Source organism: Carassius auratus, chromosome 21 (assembly GCF_003368295.1).
Source record: "Carassius auratus strain Wakin chromosome 21, ASM336829v1, whole genome shotgun sequence".
NCBI lineage: Eukaryota > Metazoa > Chordata > Actinopteri > Cypriniformes > Cyprinidae > Carassius > Carassius auratus.
The window spans coordinates 21,073,335-21,095,299 of NC_039263.1; the positions used below are offsets into that span (position 1 = coordinate 21,073,335).

The window sequence follows — 21,965 nt, forward strand, 5'->3', positions numbered from 1 at the left end:
AGACTCTGTTTTTTACATGATCGTAGCCAAGGGTCGTCCCTGGAGGTAAAGTTGTGTTGATTTCTCTAATCAGAAATAGAACATCCTCGTAATAACCAGTCTTTAGTGTGTTACATAGCTTTGATATGGTCTGAGCTCCATTGCTGATGTGAATCTTAATCCCTTCGCCAACGACATGATGGTCAGACTTTTTCCACCCATCATCGTCCTGTGTGATAATATATGCACCGTCTTCCTCTGGAAATGTGTACCATGATTTGGGGAATTCAAATTCGATCAAGCCGACCTCCCATTCACCTTTTAGGCTTATAGTTCTTGCCAGCATGGTCCTATAACTAGAAATAGTATTTTCTGGATAAACGGCTAGCGACGCATTACAGGGGAGCGTCAAGTAAAAACCACCCTCAGACATGATTGTTTTTTAAACGAATGCGCACACATCTATGTGTGTTTTCATTTTATGGCGTCTGCACATCTACCACATCTTTCTCATTCACCCATGTGTTGAATTTTGAAGGCCATCCTAGCCACTGGATCAGAACCTTTGTTGACCTGCCTTCTCGTCTCCTGTCCAAAATTTTTTCTATTTTAAATGTTTTGTTTGTACTCACAGATATTTTTTGCAATTCCTCCTCATAAAAAACCCCATCAATAACATCTCCGTCATAATCACAGAGTCTATAGACGGGGGGATCTCGCGGAATGCATGCTTTTACAGTGAAAAACTCTTCTGTATAGTTTTTCTCATATCCTTTTGCAAATGGTCCCCTTACTTTAGAAATTCTTACTGTGTCACCAATCTTATACTTAAATACAGGTTTGACTTTGTGTGAACCCATACCCCCATATAAGTTATGTAGCACCTCCGATGCATTTTCTTTGCATACGTCTATCGGTCTCATCTTGATGCTTCTGTGATAGCTTGCGTTGTATCCATCTGTGAGGTCTTGAAGTATGTCTACGTACCGTCTGGAGTTTGTAGCTGTTAAATATCGAAACATTCGGGCCTTATAGCTGCGGTGAAATCGCTCAATAATGCTAGCTTTTAACTCTGTACCTGTTGCAAAATGTAAGATGTTGTACTTTCTCATTACGTTTTGGAAATGTTTGTTAAAAAACTCTTTTCCTTTATCTGTTTGTAATTTCTGAGGGACTCTCCCCTCTTTCAATATGGATTCAAAAGCTTTAGCCACTTCAACACCACTCTTGTTTTTTAACACACGTGTCCAAGCATATTTACTGAAAATATCTATGCATGTCAACAGAAAATGATTGTTGTCGTTATCCTTGGCATATGCCGACATATCGACTAGATCCGCCTGGAACTGCATGTCGATACCATAGACAAAAACCCTGTTCCTTTTGTATTTTAGAGGTGCTGTCCTGTGTAATGTGTACGCATCCTCCCCGGCTAGCCAGTCTGAAATTTGTTTATCAGATAAGCGAACACCTGTTTCCTTTAAAACCGCATCTTTTAAACGCCTTTTACCCCCTAAAGAACCAGGGTTAGAAGGGTTATAGTAAATATTTTTCAGAATCTGTTCAGACATATCATCACCCCTCAGAGTCTACAAAAGAATAACACATCTGCTTTAAGTGAATTGGTTTTTTATTTATCAAACGTTGTCAAGGTACTGAAGAAACTTTACACACATTACAATTTTTTTCTCAATCATGTAGTCAACCAGTGTTTCAATAATCTCACAAACATTAGTCTGATCATTTCTTGAAATCAGCATCACACATAGGTCTGTTACATATGTACACAGGCATAAAACATCAGCAATTCTTATACTGTTACCACAATCAGTCATTAGATCCAGTATTTTTCTGATAGTTACAGAAATCGGTTCACAGGCATTAATACACATACGCATGACATCAGTCCATTCATTTGACATTGTTCTTACAATTTCCATTTGTTTCCTGAGGTTTGTAAAACGTTTGGCATCAACATCACATCCGTTTACTGTTAAGGATACACCAGGATTGTCGTCAATGATCTTGTACAGCAAGTTGGTCATTTCACATCTAATACGCTGCTTAAATATACATTTAGTCAGTACATTAACACACCATCCGTTCCCCATGGCCTTGTTACGCTTGTTCAATGTGTGCACCGCCCTTCCAGCAGTCCACTGCGTCATAGACAATCTGTTCACTGGCGACATCCACAACTTTTTCTCTGATCTCGCGAAGCTTCTCCACAATGAAAACCTCGTCACGCAATTCGCACAAAATAGAGTCCACCGAGCCCTGGACCCTCTGTGGATTAATCCTTAAACCGAATCGGTTTAATGCTTGAGCTATGATGTGTTTAAGCTCAGGCTTTACCAGGTTACGTGATAATTCGTCAAAGTAAGCATCAAAGAAATAGGCGCAGGGTTCAAACAAACAGGAGTGTCTAAGTTGACTAGGATGATCAACTTCACACCCCAGACAGAGTTCCTTAAGCTTTTTGTTGATTAGGTGTTCCAACAGAATTACAATAGTTGCCTTTATGATTTTAAACGCATCAGTGCGAATACAGCCGTCTATGTCGTCGAAGCTGGCACAGACCGTGGCTCCAGCTACAGCACCGTTAGCACCGTAAGGCGTTGTAAGAAACGTCAGGTTGTGATACCCCAGCTCCATGCAGAAGTTATCCAGCCAGGCGTTGTCATGGGTTTGTGGGAGGATCTCCAGAGTCGTAGCGTTGTCGTCAGGCATTGCAGGCAGGGTTTCGGGGGTGTTGCTGTAGCAGCAGGCTGACGTGGATTCTTGAGACATGACGGTAAATGAATCTAGCGAGTGTACCGATCTGCAGACTTTTTCTTAATGGCTGTAATATGTGGGTGGGGATAAGAACTGGTCAGTTGTCTTGGAAACGCCCCGTTCAGGGTGGAACAATTTCATCTTTACGGAGCTGTAACGATCATACATATCACACCATCTAAACATCTTGTCAATAGATGTAAAAACATCATCAATTATATGAACATCTTTCCACTGAAACAAAAACTTCATGTCATAGTGCATGTAGTGCTCAGCTTCAGGTATAGGCCACAGATGTTCACGGATCTTTGTCTTGTCATTGCTGCAGAAAATGTAAACACAGTCATCAGGTAACTTTTTACTGTGATCCGCAACCACTCTAAATCTTGTGTCAGGGACTATGCCATCCCATTCTGCAATGTACAATGGATCATCACCACAGTCATTCAAATCTCTCCAGACATAGTTGTAGAATAACCACCAGTCTTTGTCAGGGAAAATCAGACACGGCTCACGCGTTGTAAAATTGTCTTCAACATCCATAGCATAGATCTTCACGGTACGCATCACTTTGTCAAACACAAATCTTCCGACACGATCACCAGACATTGAGAAATCACGAGTCGTCATATTAATCTCTTCATGAAGAAACTTTGTCAAACTAACGCTTTGTTTTTTCCTTGGTGCAAAAGTCAGTTCCTTTCTCATTTCAACAGGCCCTCTTGTTGGTGAAATACACATCACTCTTCTAGTGGTTTTGGGAGTCTTTGGAGCAGCGGCAGCCATTGTAACAGGATTGTTCAGAATGCCTTCTCTGTTTAAATCACTATTTCTTTAACCCCTATTTAAAACGTAGTTTCAGGATGTAGGCACGGTCTCTAGGTGTGAACAACAGGACTTCACAGAAACCCCCCACAGCTCTGGTTACAGATACAACCATCATAAGAAACCCCCCCACTGCTCTGGTAACAGATACAACCATCATATATCCAGTAATAAACACAACACAAGTCAAATCTGAGATCTCTTTGATCTTTTGATTTACACACCTCTGCCATGTCAATCAAGGGTCACAGGACCCAGTGGCATGGCAACCGCTTTGACTGACAGGCCTTATAGTCATAAATCAATCCAACTGACCATGCACACTTCTGACTACCTGTCAATCTACACGGACTGTACGGCCATAAATCAGGCCATAAATCAGGGTAATAAATCATCAAGACTTGAGATAAAGTGTATGATAGGACTACTCACACACACACTACCCCCAGGTCTAGCGCTACCCCTACACATAATCCTCATTTACATTTCTGTTGCATGTTTGTTTAGTGATTTGAATCATGGGTATCATTGGTTGCATTCATGAGTGGCTTGAAATCTGAATATACTAGAGATGTCAATCTCATAACTGAGGCCAATGCGATACACATCTCGATGTATAGCAAACGATACGATACATTGATACATATGAAGCAGCTACAGATGCCATGCGAAACGATTCACCCCTAATATGATGCAGTGCGATCTGATTTCTATTCTATTCGATTCGATTCAACACAATGTGATTCGATGCAAAGCGATGCAATGGAAAAATCCACAGTGATCCACAGTGCAAAGTTGATGTATCTCCACAGTGACCAGCACTGATCAACTCCAGGCATGATGAAGCAGATATCATCCTCTTTTGGAAGGCCAAACAAAGTAGTTTCACTTTCACAGTATAACACAGCATCTATACAACATGGCAGCGGCAACAACAATACTAAGATGAGAATAAAAGGTACAACTTCTTTCTTTGTGGGAACATCTGGGCAGAGTTACACAAATCTTCCCACTTAATGATGTAGAGATGTGAGGGTGTGTTAGAACGAGCCACATGTGAAACATCTACAACTTCACAATGGATTAATTTGATCTAATGACCAGAATGTGTGATCATCTCCAGTGTCTTGGTTGGTCTTCCTACACACTCTTATGTTATATGGCTTATTATCAAAAGAACAGGTGGAATTGCATCAGAGTTCTTCAACGTCAGTTTCTTACTTTGTAAAACTGGTAACTCACTGAAAGGTTTGTCGTTTTGGTTTTCAAGTCTCGTGACATTGTCACAAATTTTGCAAGGACTATACATCACTGGTTGTCCTCTGTTTCAGTGTCTGTCATTTAGCATTACCTGGCAGCGGTTCATCCTGTGAACTTTCTCAAGTACAAACCTCTCAGGTATAGTGATCTGTTTTACTGCTATCTGGATAATTACTTTTGGTTCCTGTTTATTCTGCTTGTTAATTTTTATGTAATTTGCCACAAGCATCTATTCATGGTTCTTCTTTTTGCAGTTCCTACTTTTCTTCTCCATCCAATTATTTTGTCTTGTGGCTGTTCTCAGAGCTCTGAAGCAGTCCGGAAGAGAAGAGAAGAGTGTTTTATATCATACAAATGACAACTGTTAGCATCGCTATCATATATGTTCCATATACAGTGACAGGATTCATTGTGATTTTAACAGAACAGCATTTTCCTGTTCTTTGGTTTACTGCTGTTTTGTTATTTTTTTGGCTGGTTTTGTGCAGCCGGTTCTTCTTCTGGGGAGTGTTGGAAAACAGCCACTGTTCTCTATGAAACCTTTTAAAGTTAGCAGCTACAATGTAAACAACATTGAGTAATTGATTATTTATTTATTTAGCTAGTTAGTTAATTAAGTAAGTTAAGTCCATGTCCATGTATGTGTGATTCCAGAACATGATGGGTAGAATGGCCAGCAGTCATTTACATGACTGTTTTATTCATATGCAAATTATGTATTTTCTATGCATGTTTATCATATATAGCTGATATACATTGTTATTTATTATGTGGTTTTGTTTTTGAATAAAGCATGACAAGATTACCATTTCACATCTTACATCTTGTCTAAGAGATTCTATCAGATGTGTCTTTGCATTGTTTTGCATTCGTGTTTATACCACAAATATAGTACCTTGCCATGCTTTTGCATTTTGGACCAACTGCAAATGTAGTCAGTTTTTCAACAAAATGTTTCTGATAGAAGTCAGAAAATTCTTTTTTTTCTGAAGTGCTGCATTTAATGCCATTTATTCATTTGACAGCTTTAAAGACTACAAAAAAAGACAGAGTAAGTATTATTAACATCTAGAGGTACTGGACAATCAGTCTTTAGGTGACAAATAGATATAATGATTTTTACAGTCAATAAAATGCAAATAACAATCTGATCATTAAACAAACATCATTTGTTTGATATTAATGAATGCAACTATATTTTTAAGTAATTTCGGTATTGCACATCACAATTACTGAATGTGTAAATTTATTAAGTTACTTTAACTTCATACCTGCACGCAAAAATATTTTATTATCATTTGTTTTGGTGATTTGGATTTTAAATCTGGAATTGCAGAAATAGTGACTGGAATATATTGAAGACGTGTGGAAAGATATGGAAGAAATTAACTCTACAATGAATTTCACTACAAACTCAACAAATCATTCCATTGAACTAGTGAGCAATGTGACACTGTTTGTGTGCAGCATCAGCTTTCTTCTTGGTTTTCCTTTATACTTTTATGCTATATGGCTCACTGTTACAGAAACCGCAACTGTAACAGACCTTTTCAACCTTAATCTTTATGTTTGAGAAATTGCAAATTGTCTGAAATGTTTAATTGATATACTGTCATTTTGGTTTTCGATTTTCAAAAGATCGTCCCAATTTTTTTAAGGTCAAGGACTCACCATCACTGGTCGTCCTCTGTCTCAGTTTCTGATCTGTGTTGAGCGCTACTTGGCAGTGGTTCATCCTGTAACCTTTCTAAAGTTTAGACTTTTCAGATATAAAGTAATCTGCTGCACTGCTTGTTGGATATCCACTCTTGGTTCTTGTTTGTTTTGCATGTTTATCTCATTCAACAGTAGTCCATATACATGGTTGTTCACAGTGCAGTTTCCACTTTTCACTTTTGTTCAGTTCAGTTGTTTTCTCTTGTGGCAATTCTCAGAACTCTGAAGCAGTCAGGTCCAGAAGAGCAAGAAAAAGGAAGAGAATGAAAACCAAATGAAAAGAAGAGCATTTATTCACATACTAATAACTACTATGGCCCTTGTTTTCATTTTAGTCCCATTTAAAATCTCAGCATTCATTTTAACACATAGTAGTACTTTGACTTTCTGGTTTATTACTTTAGTTGGTTATTTGCTGGATGGAATTGTGCAGCCTGTTCTTTTTCTGCGTCGAACTGGAAAATTAACCTGTTCCTAATTATACCTGCTGTCACTAATGCTTTTAGTTTATGCTTTTATTTTTAACTGTCTGAAATTATATAATTTATGTTTATTCAGAGTTTATGATCCCAAAACTTGTTAGTGTAGATCAAATGGTCCACTGCTTTAAACCAACTTGTGATTTAAATAATTGACTGTTATTTGCATACACTTTAAGCCTTTTATGTGTGTGTTTGTCAGATGTGGTTGTTACACTTATTGGTGGTTTATTTTATTTGAATAAATACTTCCTGCTTCACACAGTTTCACCATTTTCCAAAGGGTTGGGCACTGATCGCCCTGTTGATGTTTTTTACAATCATTTTTCCTTACTTAACCTTTTCTTAGTGCATATGAAATTTGTATTTGTTTTGGATTTTCTTTTTCAAATGTTGTGTAGCCTATTCCTTATGGATGTAATGATATCAATATTTCGATAGAAAAACTGTCAATATTATCATAGTCACATGATGATATGGAATGTTAGGTGTTTGGGCAAAAATATTTACATTTCTTATTCAAAGATAAATGGTCTTTAAATTTGTGTTTTTTGCAACCATTCTTTGGCACAGTATCTGTAAAACTAGCTAAAACTAAAAGCACTCTTATAGGGGTCATATGATGTTCCTAAAAATAACATTATGTTGTGTACTTGGTGTAATGAATTGTGTTTATGTGGTCTAAGGTTAAAAAAAACACATTATTTTCCACAAACAGGTGCTTCCCAATAAATAAGAATGTCGTGGAAAAGTTATTTTGAAATTATTTCAGTAATCTAACTAAAATTGTAAAGATTGTGTATTAAATTCAATGCACACAGACTGAAGTAGTTTAAGTCTTTGGTTATTTTAACTGTGATGATTTGGGCTCACATTTAACAAAAATCTTATCAAATTAGAAAATGGTGACATGCCAATCAGCTAATCAACTCAAAACGCCTGCAAAGGTTTCCTGATCCTTCAAAATGGTCTCTTAGTTTGTTCACTAACACACTCACAAACATTAATTGCCAAAGAAGCTGGTTATTCACAGAGTGCTGTATCCAAGCATGTTAACAGAAAGTTGAGTGGAAGGAAAAATTGTGAAAGAAAAAGAGGCGCAACGAACCAAGAGAACCGCAGCCTTATGAGGATTGTGAAGCAAATTTGACTCAAGAATTTGAGTGAACTTCACAAGGAATGGACTGAGGCTGGGGTCAAGGCATCAAGAGCCAACACACACAGATGTGTCAAGGAATTTGCTGTACCACAGACAACAGCAGAGGCATCTTAGCTGGGCTGAGGAGAAGGACTTCAGTTCTTGACTGTTGCCCAGTAGTCCAAAGTCCTCTTTTCAGATGAGAGCAAGTTTTGTATTTCACTTGGAAACCAAGGTCCTAGAGTCTGGAGGAAGGGTTGAGAAGCTCATAGCCCAAGTTTCTTAAAGTCCAGTGTTAAGTTTCCACATTTTGTGATGATTTGGGGTGCAGTGTCATCTGCTGGTGTTGGTCCGTTGTGTTTTTTGAAAACCAAAGTCACTGAATCAATTTACCAAAAAATGTTTGAGCACTTATGCTTCCTTCTGCTAACCAGCTTTCTGAAGATGCTGATTTCATTTTCCAGCAGGACTTGGCACCTGCCCACACTGCCAAAATAAGCAAAAGTTGGTTAAATGACCATGGTGGTGGTGTGCTTGACTGGCCAGCAAACTTACTAGACCTGAACCGCAGAGAGAATATATGGGGTATTGTCAAGAGGAACATGAGAAACAAGAGACTTAAAAATGCAGATGAGCTGAAGGCCGCTGTCAAAGAAACCTTGGCTTCCATACCACCTCAGCAGTGCCACAAATGGATCACCTCCATGCAAGGTTGGGGTGTAACGGAATACATGTAACAACATGTTACTTATTTAAAATACAAAATATGAGTAACTGTATTTCGTTAAAATTACATTTGATATAAGGGGTAATCAGATTACAGTTACATCTAAAAAGTATTTTAGATTACTAGTGATTACTTTTATTTTTTATCTAATTTATTAATTTAATATTTAAGTAAAAAGTTTGGGGATTTCTAGCAATACGCCGATGACCTTCCGTTGAAACAAACAAACTGCCTGCAGCAGCTGTTCATTCAGCAACTCCATACATGCTCATCACGACACAAACATTCTCCTAGAACTCACACTTTGCATCCAGTTAACAGATCCATACAAATCATCCATAAAATAAAATGTATAAAGTCAAACAATATCTTTATGTGGTTTACAGGTGAACATGAAGTCTTTATTCATTAGAAAAATTCAAGACTAGATCATTTTTGGTTTAGTAATGTAAGTTCATGATCCGATTCATGAACAGATGATTCACAGATGAGTCACTGTGGAAACTGTCTCTAGGTTACTTATGTAACCCTAGTTCCTCGAGGGAACGAGACTCAAGCGTGAGCAACTCTGAATATCGTGTGTAATCAATCCAATGGAAGAGCGCAACGTCACTAGCGGGGTGACGTAAGCGTCCAGGAAGCTATAAAAGCACGTGCCACGCAGCTGGCGTCAGTTTCGAGTACCAGCAAGCGGCGGCAGGGGTGCCGGAGGTATGGCCTCGAGACGCAGCGTTACATACGTACGAAATGATGAAACGCTTTGGGGAATGAATACCAATGCTGCCAGACTACCAAACCCCTGCCTAGTGTGTATCCGAAGAGCACAGCTTAGGACCATGCAGCATTGCAGATGTCCAGCACGTGGAGTGAGCCTTGGCTCCCGACAGCAGGGGACGACCAAAGGACTCATAGGTGCCATTGATAGTCTTGACTATCCAACGACTAATAGTCTGTTTAGAAGCAGGAAAACCCTTCTTGGGGGGACCGTAGCATACAAGCAATTGGTCTGTTTTTCTCCACAGGGCAGCTCTGTGGACGTATGCGTCCAGCACTCAAACTGGACACATACTATTTAGCTTCTCTTGGTTGGGCTCCCGAAAGGGAGGAGGACAGAAGGCCTGCAGCACTACAGGGTGTGGTGTAACAGAGGGAACCTTAGGAACATATCCCGCTCGAGGATATATGAACGCTTTAGTCATGCCTGGCGCAAACTCAAGATAAGTAGGGGCCACAGGGCCTGAAGGTCTCCTACTCTCCACAGAAAGGTGATAGCCAACAGAAAGGAGGTTTTAAGTGTGAGATGTCTGTCTGAGATATCTTGAATAGGTTCAAACGGGGGTTTGCACATTGCCTCTAACACCACAACCAAGTCCCACGGGGGAATACGGGACCGTACTGGAGGTCTCAGCCTCAGCGCACCGCGGAGGAAACGTGTAACTAGGGGGTGTCTTCCCAGAGACTGGCCATTGAGAAGGGCGTGGTAGGCCGCAATAGCCGCCACGTAGACCTTCAACGTGGAGTGGGTCATCGCTGCAGAGAGCAAGAATTATCGTACCCTGCGCCTGCAAGAGTAGGTCTGTCCTGATCGGTATCTCCCACGGAGAGCTGTCGAGGAGCGAGACTAGATCTGAGAACCATACTCGGCCCAGCCAGAATAGGGCTACTAACAACAGACGGACCCCGTCCCGGCGTACTCTCACCAGAACTCCCGGGAGCAGAGGGATAGGGGGAAATGCGTACAGACGAAGCCTCGGCCAAGTCTGTACCATGGCGTCCAGTCCCAGAGGAGCTGGATGAACTAGAGAGAACCAAAGGGGGCATTGTGATGTCTCTTGAGATGCAAATAGGTCTACTTGAGCCCTGCCAAATACTCTCCATATCTGCTTCACTACTTCTGGGTGAAGTCTCCATTCCCCGGGCCTCTGCCCCTGCCTCGACAGTGCCTCGATGTCTGCTCCCATATTTTGTTTCCCAGGAATATATACTGCTCTTAATGAGAGGAGTTTGCTCTGGGACCACACCAGGATCTGGTGCGCCACCTCCCTGGTGGTTGATATAAGAGACCACCGATGTGTTGTCGGTGCGCACCAACACATGGTGACCCATTAGGTCTGGGAGGAAGTTCTTCAGTGCACGATAAACTGCTAGCATTTCTAGACAATTGATATGCCATGTTAGATGGCGATCGCTCCACAGACCACGGGCAGGGTGGCCACTCATGACTGCACCCCAGCCGGTGAGGGATGCGTCCGTCGCTAGTGTTACACGGCGACAAGGAGCTCCCAACACCGGGCCCTGTTTCAAGAACCAAGGTTTCTTCCACATGTCTAAGGGACGGAGGCAGCGCCACGTGACCTTCATGGTGCGAAGTAGATTGCCCCTCGGGGAAAATCCTGTGGTCTTGAGCCACCACTGTAGGGGTCTCATGTAACATGCGAATCTCAGAAACTTCCTGTTTTGTGGAAGGATGGATATGTGGAAATATGCGTCTTTGAGATCTATTGTGACAAACCAGTCCTCTGATCTGAGCTACAACATGCTTGATTGTGAGCATTCTGAATTTTAGTCTCATAACTGAACGATTCAAGACCCTCAAGTCTATAATCGGACGCAACCCCCCATCCTTCTTTGGGACTATGAAATACCGGCTGTAAAATCCGGACTCCCTGTCCTGAGGAGGGACCACCTCGATGGCCTCCTTCTCTAATAGGGTTTTCACTTCCTGTTCCATAACCAGATCCTGCCAGAGGCCGACTATCGTCTGAACGACCCCGTTGAATACTGCTGGCACGGAGCCGAACTGAATACGGTAGCCTTTTTCTACTGTGTGCAGGACCCATCGAGATACATTTGGCAGTAGTTTCCACACTGCTAAATAATCTACTAAGGGAATCAGTCTCTCTGCCCTGAGATCTTGTTTGGGCTTAGAAGTCCTCGGCCGAGAGCGCGAGAGGCGACGCTCTGTTTTTGGGCCTCACGGTACGAGGAGCTAGGGTGCGGCTGGGGCATCTCCCGCCCAGATGCCCCAAGGGAGCGACGAGGGAAGAACTTATGGAACACCATCGCTTGTTTGCGGGCCTCCTGAAACCTGTCCATGACAGAATTGACTGCGTAGCCGAACAGGCCAGTCGGCTGAATCGGGGCGTCCATGAGGCAGACCCTGTCCCGCTCTTTCATGTCAGACAGGGTCAACCGTAAGTGCCTCTCCGCGGTCACCATAGCTGCCATGGACCACCCAATCGCTCGGACGGTCTCCTTGGTGGCGTGGAGGGAGAGATCATCGGTCCTTCTTAGCTCTGAAATGTCGTGGGACTTGATCTCCTCTCCCTCATCTAGCTCCTTAAGCAGGTCAGCTTGGTATGCCTGTAACACCGCCATGGTGTGCAGACACGCACCAGCCTGATCTGCAGCCGCATACCCTTTGCCCACCAAAGCCGATGTTGCTCTGAGTGGCTTTGAGGGCAATGCCGGGGCCTTTAGAGATGATGCCGCGCCAGGGGACAGATAGTTCGCGAGCGTCTGTTCCATCCGGGGCATCGCTCTATAACCGTGCTTTCCCATCCCCACTACGTTTCCATAGTAGTCATAATTATATTTAAAAAATAGAAAAGTTAGTTTTTTTTCACAGCAATGCATATGACCTAAGTAAAGTTAACACCACTAAAATGTATACCTTGAATGAGTAGTCACTTGGAATTAAAGTCTCATTCATCATTAAAAATATGATGTTTACAAGTATTTATTAACATCAAGTTCTAACATTAATTTATTTTTCATTTTAATGTCCACAGTGGGGGTGGAAATGCTCACCATTTCTTAGTCTATTCAAATGTTTTAATTAATTTGAATGAACATCATTCAAATCAAACATTTTCAACCACATGCATTTGCGTATGTTTTGTTTAATGTGACACATCTTTGATAAATGTTTGTGGCAACTCTGAAGTGAGACTACACAAACAGGACCGGGTATTATTTACACCCAGACAGACTGAACATTCACGCTTCAGGTGAAATATTTTAACTTAATTTGTTATTCCATTCAGTGAAATGCAAATATCAGTGTAATTTGTAGACATACTGTAGTTTGATTTATGGGCTACTTAGATGAATTAAATGTTGAGTAAAACAAAGCAAGGTCTCTTTTTTTTTGTAACACTTTATACTAAGTATACACTAATAAAGTACTTACAAATCATTAGCTAACATGTAATTGATAGTTAATGCATACTTTGTTAACTGTAGATAATACATCAATATACACCATACAAACAGTCAATCCTTCATTCATTGTCTCTGTAATTAACACAATTATTACAATATAATTATCTGGGAACTGTTAATTGGGAATTATCAGTGAATAGTTCTCACTTTAGAAGTGTTATAAACCAACCTTTACTGAACATTAATTGCACTAGTCTTCCTTAAAATGTTTACAAGTAGATTAAAGGATACACACACTCTCATATGTGGTCTACAGGGGCTCTCCATAGGTTTAAAGGGTTTAATACTGTACTGACTTCCTATTTTAATATATTCACTACAGTTAATAATGTATGAATTAACTATTAATAGTTTCCAAATGATTTGTAAGTACTTTATTAGTGCATACTTCTCATAAAGTTTTTCTAGTAGCTTGTTTATCTAATATACCTACTCTATATGTTCCTATAGATTAATTATTATTTATTTTCAGGGGTCTTATACAAGACAAGAAGATGAATAACTCTACAGTGACCTTCAACACACTTGCAGCATCTTTAAATGCCACAATTCAATCCATTGGGCTAACAGACAGTCTACAGTTGTTTCTGTGCAGCTTTACTTTCCTGTTCGGTATGCCAATACACTCCTATGTTATATGGCTCATCATCACAGGAGCAGGAAGTGGAGTTGCATTAGAGTTCTTCAACCTCAATATGGCTGTTTGTGAGATTGGAATCTGTATATTCTGTTTTGTAGATTCAATGGCAATTTGGTTTTCTTATCTCAAGATAGTGTCAAATTTTATCCAAGGGCTAGGCATCACTGGTCGTTCTCTGTTTTTGTGTCTGATGTGTCTTGAGCGTTACCTGGCAGTGGTTCATCCTGTAACCTTTCTGAAATACAAACCTCTCAGATATAGAGTTATCTGCTCCACTGTTGTCTGTATACTCACTCTTGGCTCCTGTTTGTTCAGCATGTTCATTTTAATGGCGCTCAATACTACAGCACACACATGGTTCTTTACAGTGCAGTTTGCTCTTTTCTTCTCTATCCAGCTCTTTTGTCTTGTGGCTGTTCTCAGAGCTCTGAAGCAGTCAGGACCAGGAGACAGAGCGAGAGAAAAAGAAGAGGAAAACAACATGAAGAGAAAAGCATTTCATCTCATTCTAATAACTAGTCTGAATACGATTTTCATAAATGTCCCATTTTTTATTTTAGCATTGTTTCGTTTTGTGACAAAGCAAAATAGTCTGGAACTGCGAATCGCTGCTTTGATTTGTTATTCACTGGGTGGTTTTGTTCAGCCGGTTCTTTATCTGCACCGCATTAGAAAACTCTCATGCCTCTGTTCTTCATAAGCATCCTCTACAAATAATAGTAATAATAAAAAATAAAAATAAAAATACAATAAAATAATAATAATAATAATAATAATGATAATTATAATAATAATAACTTAATAAAGTCTATTTAATTGTGCTATAACTTCTGATAAACCAACAATAGACAATAGGAGAGCATACTTTGTCCATGTTTTATGTAGTGATCAGAGATATACTTTACATAATTTTTTAAGTATGCTTATTCTGACAAACAGACAGAATAGTTTTAACAATCAGCCTAAACTTGTACTTAATCTGTAATACTACATATCTTTTTTTATTATTATTATTTATCCTGTAAGTAGTATTTTGGTTGATAACTGTTAAATTTCCTCAGAGAAAAATAAATAAATAAATAAATAAATATCTGTTTATGTTTGCTCAAGCCTGTTTTTATTTATTTATTTATTTATTTACCTCCTGATTTTTACTTTAAATATTTGCATGGCTGATGTTCTACAGTATGTGATGTTTACATAGCAAAATCATGCACACATGGTCTTGTAACAGCTGTGAAGTCCATATATAAAACAGCAGTCAAACCAGAGAGACTGAACACTCAATATTCAGGTGACAAACTCTTTTTTTTTCTTTGATTCATTGTCTGTCTCTACTCTATGATAACAAAGTCTTTATTATGAGTTATGAGCAAGCTAGATGGATTAGTTAAGTAAAACTTTATTGAACTGTGGTGGAAAATATTAATAATAATTTGAACTTAATATTTGAATATTACAGTACACCCATTTAAATGAGCATGGTTGTATAGCATGATATTTCTGTATGTATTTTTGGGATATAATTTGGGTATTGTGTAGAATTATACAATTTGCATTAATGTATCTGCTTTTTATTGATTATCTTTGAAACACTTAGACATTTCTCTTTCCCTAGATCACAACTGCAACATTTTTCCTTTGTTCTTCTGGTTCTGGTTGGAGAAGATAAACATGGAACTAATGAAGAACTTAACTGAACCTCATTCATCTGCCAACCTCACAGTATCTTCATTTTGGAAAATTGACATATTAGACATTTGGATGCTGACCTTCAACTTCTTATCTGGTCTTCCTACACACTCTTATGTTATCTGGCTCATCATCGCTGGAACAGGAAGTGGAATCGCATTAGAATTCTTCAACCTTAATATGTCAGTTTGTGGGATCTTTTTCTCTGTGGACTCTTTGCTCATTCTAATCACAAAATGGTTTCCATTTCAAAGTCTCACAACAGTAACACAGTTTTTGTTTGGAGTTATTTTCACTGGTCGTCCTCTGTTTCAGTGTCTGATTTGTGTTGAGCGTTATCTGGCAGTGGTTCATCCTCTAACCTTTCTGAAGTACAAACCTCTCAGATATAGAGTCATCTGCAGCACTGCAGCCTGGATTATTATTTTTGGCTGTTGTTTGTTCTGCATGTTCAGTTTTCTTTCATTTCCTTTTTCTGTATATCTATGGTTCTGCTCACTGCAGTTCCTCCTCTTCCTCTTCATCCAGTTGTTTTGTCTCGTGGCTGTTCTCAGAGCTCTGAAGCAGTCAGGACCAGGAGAGAGAGGGAGAGAGAGAGAGGAGGAAAACCACATGAAGAGAAGAGCATTTTATTTAATCCGAGTAACTACTGCTAGCTTGGTTATCACATATGCTCCGTTTACTATCACTGGATTGCACTCTATTGCGACACTGCAGAATATACAGATCGCTTGGTCACTTAGTTATATTTGTTTTATGCTGGCTGGTTTTGTTCAGCCTGGTCTTTATCTGCACCGGACTGGAAAACTGTCCTTCTTCTGTTTTCCAAACAAAAAAACATAACTGTGACATTTGGATATAAATCCTTTTTATTGTCTGCTTCGCCCTAGAATCCTGATTACCTGATCGCTTTATTTAGTTAATTTTATTAAAAAAAAAAAAAAAAAAAAATAATAGATGCTCAGGGAAAATTAATTTAAGAGATTAACACAGAGAGATAGAACACAAATTGAACAGAATCTCTGAGCAGTCTCCAGAGAAATCATATTTTATAAACATTTACGTATATTTATTTAGAATAGATATTTTAGGTTAAATTAAATTGGATGGCATTACTGTTTGAATCTCTTTTTTTCTGTTAATGCAAGTGTAATTTAGCATTTATCATTAATTTTTAGATCCATAAATTACATGATTCATGCATATTGTGATTTATTTTCTGTTGAATAAATAGTAAAGATTTTTACAGCATCACAATTATTTGTCTTTGTTAGTTAATAAATACAACTGTTGATTGATAGCATTTTTTGTTTGCGTATGTAGCATCAGCATAAATGTATGGAAATGTCAGTATGCTGTTAATGACAACATGTAGACTGTTTCTCAAAAGGAAGGCTGCATCCATTTGTAGGTTGCATAAATTGCCAAGATAGTTATCCCATTTTTTCCCAGACATGAAATTTTCCAAATAATATTTCATTAGTAACCCTTTGAAATAATCTATAATTATTTTTGGAAAAGTGTGAGAAAGATTGTGTTTTATGGTGGGATAATGTGTATACTGAATTAACATATTTATGCAGTTAAATTTTTTAATTTATATCTTAGCCCAGCTATTTTAAACAGCTTGAGCACATTCTAGTGTTACTGTTATGAATAAAACAACCTTATACAAATATGATAGAAATACTGAGATAAAAGACAAAAAACATACAGATATATAATTTTGTATGTATAATTAATTATTTAGTCTTGGCAACATTGATTTATAATTGGTTAAAACAACACCAAGTTTCAACAGCTTTGATATTAGTCAGGAAGGCCAGATCATATAGAGTTTGTTTTATCCAGCAAGCAAACTAAAGCCATATCATCTGCATATTTAAATACTCAAAAAAACTTCTTATTTATTGTAAATTCATTAGTAAAAATAGAAACAGCAAAGGGGAGAGAACACAACCTTGTGGGCAGCCATTGCTCACAGTGAACACATCAGACATCATCCCTCTGACACCCTCTAACTCTTTATGAATGGCAAGAAAGAACATTTCTAATCCAAAGGATTAATTTAGTAGCCTTTTTAAAAGAAGATGTGTCTTCATTCCATTTAAAAATCTGAATTACAATTTACAATTAATTTTCTGGCATATCCTTTACATTTTTTAACTGTGGATGTTAGGATGTTTAGTAAGTGTATTAAAAATGGTCAGTAGTCATAATGATTTCAGGAGAGTTCAAATGAAGGTTTGGCCACTTTCCATTAAATACTCAGTGCAGAACAAAGAAATATTCAACTCTAAGTTGTAAAGACACAGAAGACTTTTTGGGTGGTCATGAAACCATGCCCCAAAGGTCACTCCTGTCCAGAGACCTTGTGAGAGACTCCCTGCTAAACAGCAAAAATGAATTCTTCAAAGTTTTCAATGTTTCTCATAATATAAGTGATTGCTGTGAAATTGAGACCATTTTATAACTACATTTGAAATGTTACCAAACATAAAATAAAGAAAAAAACAACAACAGATTCACAAGATACATCATATGTGGTATGTAGACATTGTTAATGAACTTTCAGTGAATTGAGTCTGGTGGAGGAAGAGCAGGAAAAAAGACTCATAGATGAGTGAGGAGAGAAGTTTGGGAGTCCTTTGCTTTTTCTTTGAGATCTCTTCAAATTAGAGTGTTTTATTATTTATATGTATGTATATATATTCATGTATTAATTCATTCATTCACTCATTCTGCAGGGTGTTTGATCTCATTATCTGTGTTAGCAGGAAAACCCATCCTTACAGTTAATCATAAAAAACATATCAAATTTAGTATGATCACACAGTAAAGGTCACCATAAGTATGTTTTTTAATTTAATATATATATATTAATGTGTGTTACTGTCAGACACAGACGAGGACACAGAGGAATCAGTGCAATAGTTTTTAATGTGACACAGAGGTTTCAGACACAGGTGAATCTTGACACGTAGATGACACAGTGATGATATAACTTTCCTTAGGTGATGATGACAGATGAAAACTCAGACGAAGACAATGGACACAGGAACACAGATGATGAGGATGAGGATTCTGAGGATCAGGTAGGATAGTCCGATAGCGTTTAGGTAAGGGTGAGGAGATCGGTGCAAGACCAGACACTGGGTGATGGTGACGGATGGCTTTATATGTGGCACTGGTGATGACGCACAGGTGTTCAGAATTCCGGTGATTGGGGACGAGTGGGTGTGGCCGAGTTCTGGGAGTGTAGAAGGTGTGGCTGTGACAGTTACACTGTTACATATTTTATGCATAGTCACTTTTGTAAATTTAATTTGGATGCAAACATTGAAATGGGATCTTGTTTGTCGCTCGGCCGATATATCGGGCCGATATTTGTCATTTTTTTATATATCGGCATCGGCCGATATCCGTGTTTAGTAGCGCCGATTTAAAGTTAGGCACGTCGGCGGGCCCCGTGTTATTGGCGCGGTGGAAAGTGGAGCTGCTGCCACTGCATGTGAAGCACCCCAAGCCAAAACTTTTGGAAGATTCAACAACAGTCCTTGGGAGATAAAGGTAGTCAGAGAATCTCACTCTGTAAATGGGGTGGAGAAGTCGGCAGCTCTCACAAACACTGCAGCATGATTGAGGGCTCCGTTACTCCGCCCCGCTCACAGACAGCACTGCGCTCGGAGAGACAGTTGTCCTGGAGCTGCCCAGAATGGTGAATAACATTTGTTTCGGAAGAATGGTTTGATGCAGACAATAACCAGTTTTCCATCCAACTCATTTGTATTTAGGGATGTCAATATTTGATAATTTCCATGATCGATCGTCGTTTAAATTAAAGATCAAGTAATAACCTTAATTCTGCAAAATGCGTCTGCAGCGGTATTATTATTATGTGCAAAAGCCACTTGGACAAAAAGCTTTCTCACCTGAATTAAATGAGTTTTAGTCTGATTAAAATGCTAGTAGCAGAATATATGTGATTATGATCATTTGATAAAATGAAGAGAGCGCGCCATACGTTTAAGATTATTTTACTTTGTCGACTGTTTCCCGTCAAGGAGACCGCTGAATACGCCTATTTAAATGATTTCGTGGTGCTCATTGTTGTATTTTAAAACGCAACTGCAATGTTTTCAAATGACACTATAGTAGTGGTGCAACGGATCATTATTGATCCGTGATCCGTTCGGATCAATATCTTCGGTGACCCGCAGATTGATTTATGAAAAAAAAAAAAAAAAAGTTGCTCATGTTCAGTCCACACCCAGTGGTAATGCCGAGCGGAGGAGCTTGAATGCCCCGCGCATTTTGGCTTCCCTGTCAGATATAATGATGAAGGAAAGAGGTGAAAGTGAAAAGATTGTGCCAGATCTTTATGAACAGGAGAAGAAAAAAGTTGTGGATGAACTATCCCGAGCATCCTCTGTTGCGCTCACGACAGACGGGTGGACGTCCAGAGGGATGGAGAGCTCTGTGACGATAACTGCTCACTTCATTACAGCAGACTGGGAGATGAGAAGTCGGGCTATTATGTTAAAAAGAAGATATTATGCCATGTGCACTAAGCTGATTACATATATTTTAATTTAATAATTTAATGTTATCAAAAAAAGACAAAACGTATGTTTATTTGTCTTGGCCTTTTTTTTTTTTTTCGCTGACCCGAAAAATGATCTGATCCATACGAGGACGAGCGAGCGCGGGTTTGACGAGATATAATTGTAGGTTGTTGCTCACGTCTCGTTCTGCACATATCCAAATGTTTCCATATTCACAAACTATCTGAATGGTAAACTTTAATATATATATATATATTAATGTAAACTATACGGAACAAATCATCCTCTTCACATGAGCAAAAACGTCCATAGCATCACAGAAGAGTGGACCGGAATACTACAGTCTATTTAAACTGACCAGTGTAACCTTTAAAATGTTTGGTTGACTGTACATTATTTTAATAATGAACAGACTGCGATGTAAGTTTGAAATTAAAATGCACTTTAGATGTTCTGTGTCATTTATACCAAACACAAATGTTGCTAGTTGCTAGTGTGTTTTATTTTTTATATATATATATATATATATATTTTTTTTTTTATTTCTAAAATTGTATTTATTTAAATGTATATTTAAGTTTACATTTAGGTTCCAACAAACTTTAAAATTGTACTTGATAAATGTTAATGCTCTAAACTTTTATATAATGATTGACTTAAATATATATATATATATATATATATATATATATATATATATATATATATATATATATATATATATATATATATATATATATATATATATATATATATATATATATATATATTACCTGTTTTATATATTTAATACTTGGTCAGTTTATTGATTTGTTTGGTTAACTTTGGATACATTTTTTTTTTTTTTATACCATGCAGTGCACTAAATTAAGATTCGAGAGATGGTTCAAGTCAGTTCCCAATAAATGATAAGTTTAGAAATTTTGTGCATCCACTTATTATTAGTGTGACATTTTAGCATGAAAATCAAGGGGAAAACTCCAAGATATCGGCCCTAAAAATCGGCAGCACATATCGGCCATCGGCTGACCCTCACCTCTAAACATCGGCATCGGCATCGGCTATAGAAAAACCCATATCGGTCGATCTCTACTTGTTTGTGACCCATGTGTGAAGGAAATGGCCTGTTGATTAAATAACCCATGCATGATAGAAGACATAATTTTGCATTTGCGGCTTGAATGTATTCAGTTATTTTTCTAAAGTTGAGCACCATGGCCTTTAAAATGTATAATTTACACGTATTGTTTGCATAGCTGATGTACTGTGTGATGGAGAGAATATAAAATCATGCACAAGAACTTGTGATAGCTGAAATCAGAGCATTGAGACTGGGCCTTCACTCTTCAGGTGACAAACTTCTCTTTTCAGTTTAGAACGTTTTCTTCTGATGTGCTTTGTGATATGATATATTTCATTGTTGTTGTAAGTCACATAATAGGAATTATGGGAAGGCTAGATAGATTGGTTATTACATAAAAAGGCCTGAGTTCTGTTTATGACTTTGAGGTGATTCACTTGAAAACCAATATAATGTTTTAATTATTAGACTTATAATTTGCATTAATTTTATCCTCATATTTGATCTTCAAAACTGGTTGTGACTACTATCTCAAACTTTTTGATTCACACTAATATCCATAGAATGTGAATGCAATATTTATTTGTTTACTTTATTTATATATATTTTTTCCTTTACTTTTTTGGTGAAGATAGATGAGGAAGACATGAATAACTTCACCATACATGAAGCATCCACCAACCTCACAATATCAATGTTTAATGAAATTGGCATTCTTGAATGTATTGTTTTTGGCTTCAGTTTCATGTTTGGTCTTCCTACAAACGCCTATGTGATCTGGCTCATCGTTACAGGAAGAGGAATTGGAGTTATATCAGACTTCTTCATCCTCAATCTCTCTGTTTGTGGATTCTTTTTCTCTAT

The 21,965-nt window shown here is 38.3% G+C and overlaps 1 protein-coding gene across 1 annotated transcript; it reads left to right on the plus strand.

The window, feature by feature from the left end:
- The first annotated feature begins 13,617 nt into the window (after positions 1–13,617).
- Positions 13,618–14,463, plus strand: LOC113038079 (G-protein coupled receptor 4-like). The gene has a single exon (XM_026195283.1). The coding sequence runs from the start codon at positions 13,618–13,620 to the stop codon at positions 14,461–14,463; it is 846 nt and encodes a 281-aa protein (XP_026051068.1).
- Positions 14,464–21,965: the final 7,502 nt, after the last annotated feature.

Bases quoted from the DNA above. Each gene is read 5' to 3' on its own strand.
- LOC113038079 (XM_026195283.1), top strand. From the start codon at position 13,618: ATGAATAACTCTACAGTGACCTTCAACACACTTGCAGCATCTTTAAAT.